General features: G+C 49.7%; 1 protein-coding gene across 1 annotated transcript; it reads right to left on the reverse strand.

Annotated features, from left to right (window-relative positions):
* Window positions 1–3,389: 3,389 nt before the first annotated feature.
* On the reverse strand, window positions 3,390–10,002 carry LOC124233122 (secretory carrier-associated membrane protein 5). Its single transcript, XM_046650246.1, has 7 exons — window positions 9,934–10,002; window positions 9,774–9,828; window positions 8,856–8,984; window positions 5,718–5,874; window positions 4,523–4,624; window positions 3,954–4,071; window positions 3,390–3,696 (listed from the first exon to the last, which is right to left on the reverse strand). Exons 2-7 carry the CDS (start codon window positions 9,778–9,780, stop codon window positions 3,502–3,504), a joined length of 708 nt encoding a protein of 235 aa, XP_046506202.1. The 5' UTR covers window positions 9,781–9,828; window positions 9,934–10,002; the 3' UTR covers window positions 3,390–3,501.
* Between the last annotated feature and the right edge of the window lie 3,375 nt (window positions 10,003–13,377).

Below are 13,377 nucleotides of genomic sequence, written 5' to 3' on the forward strand. Positions count from 1 at the left end.
TTCCTACTGGTACGCAACGTCACGAGAGGTCCTGGCAGCCTACGCGCTCGTGCAGCCTTCTGGGAGTTGTAGTCCATTTCTCTGCCTCCTGGTAGTTGTAGTCCACTGGGGAGAATCCTGCTGCGAACCCTGGCTTCGCGTTCTTGGTGTCTGCTGTGCTGTAGCCTGGGTCTGGTGTAACCGTGCGACCCCTCACCCTCCACCCCCATCCCACACAGACACAGTGCTCATCACTGCGGCACTTCATACTGAATATTTACTGAGCCTTTTCTATGTTTTAAGTGCACAGGATACAGAGATAAATCGGACTCTTCTCTGCTCTTGAGACAAGCAGAGACACAGAAAACTACGGACTGAGGTCCCTGAGGAAGCAGTGGGGACTATGCAACTAGAGGCAGGGAAGCACAGACTCTCAGAGAAGGAGTCACTCAAGGTGAATCTTGAAGGATGACCAGGAACTTAGAGTACCAGGACAGCACACCAAATGGAGGACAGGCATTGGGCAAAGGGAAAGCAGCAGGAGAAAGCACGTTGGGTATGCTTCCCTGCCTTCTTCATTCTTCAGCATCCACAGGCCACTGGTCCCCTTGTGTTCTGTGAGGCTGCTCAATCAGCTGCCAGTCTCTACTGATGAGAGCTGAGGTGGGGCCTTCTGTGCTCTGCCCCTGCCCTTGCCTGCAGGAGCCGTCTGGGCCAAACTGACCCCCACCCACTGATCCAGCCTTCTACTTCCTCCTCAGGGAGCTCTGAACTCCTCCTCCTGATAGGCAGGAGGCCTTTGTGACAATTTCAAGGCTTACTCAGGGCTGCCTCAGAGAAAGAACCACACAGAGGTGTGTAACTTTTGGCCCCTGGGAATGACAGGCCCCAGACCCATTTGACCACTCCTACCTCCATGCCCCACAGCCCACGGTGAAGCTCCACACAGGCCCACATGAAGACACATGACGCAGCAGGACACACAGGGCCAAATGTTCCCCTTTATTATGGTTCACTCAGTTACCACAGACAGACACACTGGCTCAGGCAGGTCAACTGCCAATTGGAGAATGGTCTGTGTCTCCCAGAAACAAGGAGGAGCAGTGGGCACCACAGAATGCAAAGGCAGGTCACTGGCTGGCTGCAGACCTGAAGATTCCCAGAACTGACCTGGGCCTTCCTCCACCCAACCCCCAAGCCAGACCATCTAGCAAAGATAAATCTGTGCCCAGTCCCCACTTTTTATACTGGTTCCTCCCCTCAAAGTGCATAGTTGCCTGGAGATGCAGCATCCCAGGGCCTGGACAAGCCAGGCCACACACAGCTAGCAGGCCTTCCCAAGGGCAGAGCCAGGGCATGGCCATATAGGTCTGAGCCAGGAAAGAGGAAAGGCAGATAGGATAGGAGATCGACTGGAAGTGGCATCCAACAGGTCGTGGATGTTGGGCTGGCAGCTGGACCACAGGCCTCCTAGAGTGACCAGACAGACTAAGAGAAAGGGAGCCAGGGGTCTCTGGTGGGGGAGAGGGAAGGGGAGAAAGAGCCTAAACCTAAGATCTCTTTTCAGGTACTAAGGGCTGTAATTGCTTTCCAGAGAGAAAGTGATAGAGGAGACAGCCAATCACACTCTGGCCCAAGCCTAAGGGACCATTAAGAAGAGAACTTTCCAGAGGTCCTGGATCCTCTTACAGAAAAATGGTATGCCTGGAGCCCAAAGCTCAGGATGGCACCTGAAATTCCAGGTGTTGGGTTCCAAGCTGGAGCCAGCCCTGAGTGGCCAAGCGGGGTTTGGTTTTTCAGGCCAAACAGCCCAGGCAGAAGTTGGGGTGGGAAACAGGCAACTGCTCCTTAGGTGGGAACCCACTTCCCTACAAGCCTCAGAGAGAGCAAGGGCCTCCACCAGCAACATTCTCACAATGCTTGGCATGTAACAGCCCCCCAGACCTGAAATCACTGTCCTGGAAGGGAAAGGGGGTTCTGACAGGATGAGGGAGGGCAAGAATCAAGTCTGGTAGGCAGAGGGAGCAAGTAATCTTCATTAAAAGAAAAAGCCAGAGAGCCTCCCCTCCCACCCTGCCTACCCTGAAATCCATCCCGGCCCTTGTGCTTGTGGATAGGATTGGGCCTGTGCTTCTTGCTAGGCCCTGAGTTCAAATGCCCAGAACTGTCCTGTGACCAAGAGCAAGCTGGGGTGGGGGTGTGGGGCATGCTCCCCTCTTACTGGGTCCTGCCTGCCTTCTCCTCTGCTTTCCCCTCCAGGCCTAGGCCTCTGAGCCTGTCCCTTCTACCAGACCCAAACAGAACAGCTACTGCTCCCAGGAATCCAATGGTCATTCAGAGACACCTAGCACCTGCCCAGTGGGCTTGGGCCAATAATTCCACCCAGGAACCAATAATTATTTACATACCCTCTGCTCCAGCTGTACCTTTACACCTGAAAATTGCCTGGACACCATCCAGCTCTTCAGGGAAGGCAGTGGAATCTACCCTTGTGGATGGCAGACACCACCTGGCACATGGAGGGGGAAGGTAGAAGGATCAGGCCACAGCAGCTGTGGGTGCAGGGAGGGACATAAGCAGAGGGGCTTGAGGGAGCTCTGGGAAGAGAAAGGGGAAGCAAGGCAGGGAAAACAGGAGCCTGCCCTGGCAGGCCAAGCTCTGAGAGTCAAGGAGACAACCCAACATTTCCATTCCCTGGGAGGCAGGTACCCAGGTGGGCTCTGTGTCTCCGGCTATGTGCCTTCCCACATCAGGGCTAAGGCTCAGCTCCCCAGCCTGCTTCCTTGATATGGGAATGGGCTCAGTCTCAGGAGCAGATACAACAGGGATACTCAGCCTTGGGGAAAACAAAGAAAAGCCACATGGGGAAGAGAGAGACCCTGGGTGAGAGAAGAGACCACAGGGAATATGAGAGCAGGAATAGAGGAGAGGAGGAGGAAGTTGAGGGGGAGCAGACCCGGATCAGAAGGAGCAAGGGAAGATCCCCTGCCTGTCTGCGCCCCCCGCCAACCTACCACCCCCATGAATGCTAAATACTGTTGCTTCCCAGGAAGACCAGAAGTGGAAACAGTTTCAGTTCATAACCCTGGGGAGGGGGCCAGGCTCTCTGCTGTGCCTCCCCCCTTCCCATGAGGGGTCCCTGGGTCAAGGTTAGATGGGGCAGCCTGGTGGAGGATGGGGGGCTGGCTTAGTTCTAAACATACATCTAGCACCACAACAACAGAGACCTTCACTGCACACTATTTCACAAGGGGACACAGACACAGCTACTACCGCACAGGACAGCTCCCCTTGCAGCCCACAGCTCTAAGAATGCCAAGAGCAGAATCCAAAGGGTGTTTGGGGCCAGGGGTGGACATATACATATATATATATATATATATATATAACTCTGATTCTTTGTACAAAGTTGGGGAGGAGAAAAGGGAAGGGGGAACCCTGCTTGGTCACCACAACAGACAATGTGGCTTCAGCCCCCATCCCACTGGCTCCCAGCCCTGCCTTCCAGTAGGCTCAGCTGGCTCACATCTCATTGGAGTATGTGTAGTTGGGGGTGGTGGAATACTGAGTCTGCGGCTGATTCATGGCACCCTGGGCCGCCCCCATGGCTGCATTCTGGGCTGCCTGCTGCACGTGTGGGTTCTTCCATGCCCCTGTGGTCCACTCCTCCTGAGCTTTGCTGAAACTCCCCCCACTGCCCCGGTAGAATTTATGAACCTGTAGGAGGAGGAGCACAAGGAAGGGTTAATCAAAGGGAAGAGGCAGCCCACCAAGGAAAGACATGGGAGCCAGAAACAAGTCACTGTAAAAGCCAATCCCCCCCCCCACCCCACCCATGCCCTGTACACCAGGAGCAAAGCCCACCAAGCCATTCTAGAGTGAGTCCTTTGGAAGACCTCTGGGTCCTCCTACAACTTGGACAGATCACAGACCCTTCCCAAAGCCACCCTCTCACCCTTGAGGTGACCACGTACCATGCTGAGGGCGATGAAGGAAAAGACAGCCACGACCGTGAACATGATGGTGGGAATGAGCATCACCACCGCTGAGCCAATGTTTGTTCCGAAGAAGGAGATGGTAGCGATCCAGCCACTGCAGGAAGAGGCCAGCTGTGGGGCTACCCACCATGGTGAGGGGTAGCTGCCCCACTAGAGCAAGGGACCATCTCATTGTCACAGGGAGGGACCATACCACTGGATGCAAAGGGACCACCTTATTGATATCCAAAGGGCCTATGTCAGTGGTTCAGGAAGAACCCTTTCCCATGGCTCAGGAGACGAGCTCCTCAGACATAAGGCTTCTTTGCCTTAGGTTCTCTCATGATGCTTGACGCCCCTCAGTACCCCCAAAAACCACTGCAAGGTTCTCCTTCCCCTCTGATTCTATGGCTGTGTCTACTACACTATCCTGAATCCTCACACTTCCAATAACTTATGGTGTCCCCACAGGCTATACAGCTTAGCACACAGAGGTAAGCAAAAGACACAGCCAAGGTGCCACCCATGCGAGCCCTGGGTCAGTCACGGACACCCCAGTTTCTTACCAGACACCCCAGCCTGGGATGCCCACAGCCTGGATGATGCTGATGACCAGCTGAGCCATAAAGGTGAAGAAGAATGCCATGAAGCTGAAGGAGCTGTCAGTCCTGCAGCAGAGGAGATGGCTCCTGTCACTGGGCAGAGAGCCAGGGCTTCCCTGCCATCAAGACTCCCAAACCCTTCCAAATTTAAGTGAGTACACAATGGACAGAAGACATTTAAAGGCCTTAACTGAGAGGCCAAAATGGGACAACGTTTGATCCTTGCAAGTTTCCACGTGGTAGTCCTGTGTGTGCATAATTACATAGGGAGAGATCTCCTCACATATGGACCACTCGGTGGTACATGGATGGTTGGTCCCACTGGCACAGAAATAGATGGGTCCATTGTGGCAGGAATAAACAATCCCATTGTCCACAGGATGGACTACCCCACTGGCACCGAAACATCTAGTTCCACAGGTACATGGATGGACGGTCCCATTGGCACAAGAATGGACACCCTATTGGCACCAAGATAATAGCCTCATTGGCACATAGATGGATTGGCAAAGACATTTAAGGCCCCATTGGCACTGGGATGGATACTCCATTGGCACCAAGACAGACAGCCTATTGGTACATGGATGAATAGTCCCATCGGCATAAAGACTGAAAATCCCATTTGACACAAGGTAGACACCCATTGGCACCAAGATAGCTAAGCCCAGTGATACATAGATGGGTAGTCCCTTTGGCACAGAGTTGTATGACCTCATTAGCACATAAATAGTGTCAGTGGTACATGGATGGCTGGTTCCACTGGCACATGGATAGATGGTCCATTTGGCACCAAATCTGCTAGCCCCACAGGTACAAAGATGGACAGTTCCATCCAGACAGGTGGTCACATTGGCAAAATTTAACATGAAGCTGCCTAGAGAAAACAAAACAAAAACAGGCCTGGTCTCTATGTTGCCCCCACCCAAAGGGAGAGTAAGGAAGGGAGGAACTAAGAGGAAGGCTCTGACTCCCAGCCCTCTCACCCTGGCCTAGAGCTCCCAGGAAGCCCAAATCCTACCTGGCAGTCTGAGCTGAGGCTGAACAAGTGAAAGTGAGTTTGGGGAACGGAAAAAAAAAACAGTGAGAAAATATGTAGAGAAGAGACAGGGGAGATGGGCAGAGACAGGGTTAGGAGCCAGGGTCAGCACCAACCACTTACTTGAAGGCCTTGTAAATGGGCCGAAACCAGCAGACGTAGGAGCAGGGTGTGAAGAGGATGAGCCAGAGAAAGGCGAGGCCAAAGTTGGTGGCTCCCCCGCCTCCGATCAGCCACGCGAGACAGCCCACCAGGTTCACGGCCAGCGTGACACTGTTCACTGCAGACAGAAGCACACACAGAGACAGACACCAGACATGCACACAGACACCCAGGCCCATGCAGAGATACATAAACACCCAGACATGGACACACACACCCATAACTCAACACAGACAAACAATCAAACACATGCAAACGGTGTAAGTGGAGAGATGCAGACACACATAAACACACATGCAAACCGCATTCATACAGATTCACGTCAACAACCCACATCAGTGAATATACACACACAGATACATGAGATACACACACACATATACACACAGAGGGAGTACAGACTGTAAGAAAGAAAGCTGGGAGCTTAGACCAACTCCCCTCCCCACACCTGCTCCTGGGATCTGAGAAATTCAGAGAACAAAGAGTCTCCAGAGCAGGAACCCAGAGCCTCAGCCCAGCAAGCCCCGTTGAAGTGCTCCAAAGACTCAGAGTGGTGGAAATGACCTTCCCCTTCTATGAATGGCCTCCTTACATCTTCTCTTGTGAGGTAGGGGCATGAAAAGGGGAAAGTAAAAGGCCTTGTGGAAACATCTCTTCAAGCCGTCTTACGATCTGCCCTGCAGGTAAATGGGGCAGGCAGCAGTGGCTGGGATCTCAGTCTTTATCTAATCCATTTCTTAGAAAACTATCATGCCACCTCCCCCAAGAAGTCTTTCCCTTTATTACTGCAACCTTATTCATCTCCCATCCTTGGACTGTTCTCAAGGTTCCCCAAGTACAAATCTCAGCCCTTCAACCAGACTAGAAGCTCCCAAGAGCAGGACCCAGGCGCCCTCTCCTCTGTGCCCACATAATCTAGCTGAACCTCCAAATCATGGTATCACTGAGTCACAGCCAGCAGGGACCTCAAAGACTCCTCCTCTGATGCTGGCCCTAACACACACCCAGGTCTTCTGACATCACGGTACTCCCTTCCTCAAACATTAGGCTGAGTCCCTTTAAGGCTCCAAAAAGACCTGCTGAATAAACAGAGAAAGGTGGGCTCAATCTTGGCCTCAAACGGGCCGGGCATTCATGGCCTTGGCTTCTGAATAGAACCCTTAAGCATCTCAAGGGTTATACACATTTCCTTGGGAGCAAAGCATCTGGCAGGTGCCTAGTGAGGACTTAGGAGGATATATATAGCCGTTAAATCCAGCTCCTGGATGAGATCTTCTCAGGGGCAGAGTTCCCAGAGCCCAGGGTCAGGTGAAGTGCTTTCCAAGTCTGGCCGGATAACACAGTCACCTGTGCAGGTACACCCATCCCGGGGCCCCTCTTAATGAGAGTGAGCATTTCTTCCCATGCTCTTCAGCTGTATTTCCTCCATCTCTGTTTACTGCCCCCAAATTTCCTGGAACCTTGGTGCTGTTACTGATTCTATTTGCTCTTTACACAGAACAGACATTAACCTGTTTTTACGTTGGTTCACATCTCTCTTCCCAGTCCCATCTCTCTCCAGCTCACTTGACCTAGCGCCTCTACTGCAATTATTCTGCCACCTCTTTGGAACGGACATCCATGGACTTGGCCACTTCCTCTTTAGCCATCAGTGTTTTTCTGTCTCCACTACTGTCTTTGTCCAACTTAGAGTCCACAATTCGTTACACTCATTTTCTTATTCCTTCCCCTGCCCTGTCTTCTGGTCACATTCACCCTGGATGAACACAACTCCCATTTGTACCTGAGCTGAATGTTGCTAGGAAAAAAGGAGCCCGACAGAGAAGCCTGGCAGGACTATAAACTCATGGCAGCCAACCTCAAATGGACCCTGTGCATGGCCCAGAAATCTTAGGGGTCATGTTTCTTTGGATAATGTCCTCACTCTCTGTCCACAAACGTGCTCTCATTCTAATCCTACTCTCCTCAAAGCTCCCATCCCCACTTCTACATCATATTTGTTGGAAAAAAATGGAAGCCATCAGAGGCAACCTCCTCATTCTCTTCTCAACATCTACAGACCTACCCACACCTGCCCCATCCTTTCCTTCTCTCATGTTAGAAGGGGAAATATCCCTTCTCTACCCATCCAAAGGCCAAGCCAGGACTTGAAACTGAGTCCATCTGTCCCCATACTCTTTCTCCCATTCCATGAAGGACCTGCTACAAAGACAGTTTTCTTTACCATGTTCCTGGCACAACCAATCATCTCCCCAGGTAAGCAGCTAAGTGCTGGCCTGACTCACGGCAACAGCACACGTGTCAGACCCTGGAGATGGTCACACTGCAGGTGTCTGGGGTACCTCGGGGCCAAGACCCAGCATTGGACAGCCAGGCTACCCTCCTTGCACATGCCTAAGAGGTACCTTTGACCAGCCCGGGCACGCTAAGTCCCATCCCTCTAAGACGACACCTTTCCCACCAACCTGCCATACACCATCAGAAACCTGAGCCTTGAAATTCCTGACTTCAAAATCTTAGAACATTAGAACTCTAGACTCTTAGAAGTGCAGACCACACAACACAGAGCTGCATGGAACCACAGCAGTCAATAAGCTAACACCTTCTTTCTACGAATGAGGAACCTGCTGCTTGGGAAGTGGAGTGACCAGCACAGCTTGCTCCCATATCTCCCAACTCCCAGTTGAATGCTATCCTTTGTGAGCAATTTTCCAGAGAAAGCAAGAAAAATGAGGCTTTGAGGGAAGTATTCCTCTCCAGAATCCTGAGGCAGTCACCAGAGATTCCCCTGAAAACTACTCCAGTGGGAAGGGGAAGGGAGAGAAAGAAGAGAGGAATTACACTGCAGGCAGAGACCTATCTAGATGTTCTGTGAATAGATGAGGAGAGGCCTGCTGACGCCCAGCTGGGGAGTCAGGCAATGAGAGGAGCCTACTAGGAGTCAGGGAGGGAAAGGCCTAGTGGCCCATGCAGATGCGGCAAGTGGGGCTGAAGGACAGCCGGGCCTGCAGGTATCCTACCCCAATGCCCAGCACCCACCAGCCTTCCTCCCTCCTCCACCCCACCCACCCTGGCCCACCCCCATCCCACAGCACTCACACATCCACAGGTAGTAGAGGCGCTTGGTCATGCTCAGATGCTGGGGAGGAATGTCTGCCTCGAAGTCTTGGTAGAAACATGGCTTCAGCGGGATGAATTTGGGCAACGGTGGGAAGTTGTTCACTTTCTCTGTGGGCAAGGCACATTGCATGGTATCACTTTGAATGTTCCCCTCCCCGACAATCCAATATGATCATTCTTTCCCTGGCCTGAGCTGCCTTCTCAGCCCCTGTGGCCACAGGCTACTTTACTATCCCCACCTAGCCATCCCTGCTTCCTTGGGTCTGCTGTGAGGTTCCCAAAGTAATTAAAGGCCCTGAGGCAGTGTCACTGTCTCTCAGAAGAATAAAAACAATAAATGCTATCCATCAGGGCTGCGGAACCCTCTTCAGCTGAGAGACAGTTCCGGGCAGAGGAAGCAAGATGTGCGAGTCTGGGGGGGCTCCAGCCTGCATTCCAATATTCATGCTTTGGGCAAGTCACCACCCCTGGGACCTCAGTTTATCCACTAGGGTGGAGGCTGAGCTAGAGAGTCCCTAAAGGTCCCTCCAGCTCTGGCATTGTACACCTGAGCCTTTGGAAACCAGACAATTCAGAAACCATTAGAGAGCAATGGTGACAGAGGAGACAAGGAGTGAGCCACCCGTGCCACTCAACAGTCAGATGGAGAGTAGGACCAGGGCATCAAGATGTTCCATCCCTGGTCCCCAGGGTCAGAGGTCTGACAGACGGCTAGACACTGTCTTGGTGAGGGTCTCGGATAGACAGGCCTCAGTGGGGAACCAGGGAAAACCTGGGGACTAGAGAACAGAAAGACCCTGCCCTCCAAAAACTAGGGGACATAAAAGGACCCAGAAGAGGGTCACCCACCCTATGCTTACTACCATATCCTACCGACAAGACCCACCCTCTCCTTACCTGCCATGATGGCACCAGCCGGCCCAGCAGCCTGCCTATGCCTCTTTGTCCTGAACTGGAAGGAAAGAAAAGCCAAAGAAGGATGAGGATCATGACCCAGCCCAACCCAGCCTCTCTCTCATCCCCAGGTGGGCTGGAAGCTCCCTGGGGCAGGACCCACCTCATACTTCCATGGTGAGATGAACTCCGTTGAGGCAGTTCCTACTTCACAGAGCCACCATTCTACCAGCTACATCCTGCCAGGGACTCCTGCCCTTTGCCTTCAGAAAACTCCATCCAAGGGTGGGAAAGGAACCTGGGGGGGGACCTCATGCAGGGAAAGCCAAGTGACAGAGAAAGCCCAAGGGTACCACAGACCTCTGTAAGAAGAAATTTATTCCTCAACTCTGAACATGGCAGAGCCCTGGCCTCTCTCACAGGCTGGGCTCCCCTCCCCTCCTGCTTTTGCCTTCAGTCATTTGTTCACTTATTGGGGATTTACTATCTGCCAGGCAGTGGGGAGACAGCACGAGTAAGACAGATGTAGTCCCTGCCTTCTGCATGAAAGAGTCAATAACCTGTGCAGTAAATAATATAAAAGGGAAGGATGGCTGCTATTAAAACATGCACAGAATATATCAAGGTGATCTAACCCAGTCTAGGCAGTCATGGAAATTAAATGTAAGCAGTAAGTGAAAAACCTGAAGAATACAGAGGAGTTTCCTGGGGCAGGGCAGCCTTCTAGGCAGAGGGGAAAGCAGGCACAGACCCTGATGCAGGAAGGAGCTTCACACTTCTGAGTAAGGGAAAGAAAGCCACAGTGGCCAAAGCAAGGAGTGTAAATGCAGAAGCAGCTAGAGAGGAGGCTGGAGAGCTGAGGTGGGCAGGGAGTGAATCTTGAGGCCCTTATAAGGCAAGTTTGAAGTGGTCCTGAGATGGATTTTGGGAGTAGGGGGAGGGAGGCCATCAAGAAGCCTCCTTGCCAACTTAAACCACTGAATGGACGGTGGGGCTATTTACTGAGAACCCCATCGTGGGAAACACCATGAGAAGAGGCTCAGGGTCCTTGCAGAAGACAAGAAGCTGCGTTACAGACATGCCAAGTCTGAGGTGCTGTGAGACCCCCAGACAGGGCTGCAGCCGCCTTGTAGGCATTGGGAATATTCCAGTCAGGAGTTCAGTGAGAGGCCTGGGCTAAGACATACATTAAGTAATGGTTGGTGACATATGGCAAGGAAGCGAATGGGCAATCATCTTGCTAGAACGGTAACTTTGGTGTATATAAATATATGTATATGCAAAATAAAAAACAGAAGATGGTCTACAACCAAGCGCTAAAGCAATGCAACACTTATACATTGAGCAGAGATTTCTATAAAGTTTCAAACCAGGCAAAAACAACTAGAAGTCAGGAGAGTATTACCCTTGAGGGGGCAGAAGCATCTGGTAATGGTCTGTCCCTGGTCTGGGTGCTGGTTACACAGAGGTGTTGACTTTGTGAAAATTCATCAAGCATACAATTATGATGTGTGCACTTTCCTATGTGTTATACTTCAATTAAAATTTGCTTATGGGGCCGGCCCTGTGGCCGAGTGGTTAAGTTCACGTGCTCCACTATGGCAGCCCAGGGTTTCTCTGGTTCGGATCCTGGGCACGGACATGGCACTGCTCATCAGGCCACGTTGAGGAGGTGTCCCATGTACTACAACTAGAAGGACCCACAACTAAAATATACAACTATATACTGGGGGGATTTGGGGAGAAAAAGCAGAAAGAAAAAAAAAAGAAGATTGGCAACAGTTGTTAGCTCAGGTGCCAATCTTTAAAAAAAAAAAAAAAAGAATTTACTTAAACCCAGTACAGCCACTATGGAAAACAGTATGGAGATTCCTCAAAAAATTAAGAATAGCACTAGCATACGTTCCAGCTATCCCACTGCTGGGTATTTATCCAAAGAACATGAAAACACAAAAGCATGTCAATACGCCCTCATGTTCATTGCAGCATTATTCAAAATAGCCAAGACTTGGAAGCAACCTAGGTGCCAGTCAAGGGACGAATGGATAAAGAAAATGTGGTATAGATACACAGTGGAATACTACTCAGCCACAAAAAAAGGTGAAATCTTGCCATTTGCAAGAACATGGATGGATCTTGAGGGTACTATATTAAGTGAAGTCAGTCAGAGGGAGAAAGTCAAATACCATATGATCTCACTCATAAATAGAAGATAATAACAACAACAAACACACACATAGAGAATAGATTGGACTGGTGGTTACCAGAGGGGAAGAGGAGAGGGAGGAAGACAAAAGGGGTGATTAGCCTCTGGGTGGTGAAAATGATGTAATCTACACGGAAATTGAAATATAATGATGTACACCTGAAACTTATATAATGTTATAAACCAATGTTACCTCAATGAAAAAAATAATAACAGGCCGGCCCCATGGCCTAGTGGTTAAGTTCAGCACACTCCACTTCAGCAACCCAGGTTCAGTTGCCGGGCGTGGACCTACACCACTCATTGGTGGCCATGCTGTGGCCATGTCCCACATACAAAATAGAGGCAGACTGGCACAGATATTAGCTCAGGGAGAATCTTCCCCAGCAAAAAAAAATAATAATAATAAAATAAAACAAAAAACAAACAAACAAAAACCCCCAATAATTCCCCTAGGGAAAAAAAGAAAGTGTGCTTAAAAAAACCCTCCTAGAGTTCCAGTTAAATTCCATTGGAGCCATTAAAAGTCTGGGCAATTATAATCTTTGTGGTTATAATTTTGTGATATGAAATCAAACACAGATATAAAAACCCAACAACATTTACCACAAAAGGAAAAAAGACAGGCATGACAGAGACCCACATGAAATGATATCCATACATGGTTGCATTCATTGTAGCATTGTTTGTAATACCAAAAGATTAGAGACAATCAACATGTCCATAACAGGGGACTGATTAAACAAATGGTACAATCAGACCATGGACTGCTCCAAAGCTCTTTTTAAAAATGCTCTGCAGCTATTTAAAAAATACTGATATTGAAAGATCTCCACAACTATTAGTCATTGAAAAAAATGACAGATGGAGAACAGTCTATATATAATATGCTACCTTTCATATTAAAAAAAGAAGGAGGGGAGAGGAGAATAAAAATATTTTTTCCTTTTGACCCAATAATCCTACTTCTGGTTATTTACTCACAAATAAGAAACAACAAATACACATTATTCAACGTGACACTATTTTGCAATAGCAAAACATTGGAAGCAACTTAAATGCAACTGTTTGAATAAACTATATGGTTTATTCAAATGGACTACTGCATAGATGCAAAAAAGAATGAAGATGATCTCTGTGAACTGCCATGGAATGATTTCCAGGATATACTAAGTGAAAAAAACAAACTACAGATGAGTATAAATAGTATCCTACCTTTTATGTAAGAAGGAAGGAGAAACAAGAACATGCATATAAATTTGCTTATTTTTGCAAAAGAAATGCAGGAAGAGTAAACCAGAAACTAATAAAATGACTTCCTACATGATGGAAGGACTAGGATGAGTAGTGAGACTTCTCTGGGTAAAGATTTTTACATACTTCTATACATATAATATCTTA

The sequence above is a fragment of the Equus quagga genome, unplaced genomic scaffold (genome assembly GCF_021613505.1).
Source record: "Equus quagga isolate Etosha38 unplaced genomic scaffold, UCLA_HA_Equagga_1.0 153_RagTag, whole genome shotgun sequence".
Taxonomy (NCBI): Eukaryota; Metazoa; Chordata; class Mammalia; order Perissodactyla; family Equidae; genus Equus; species Equus quagga.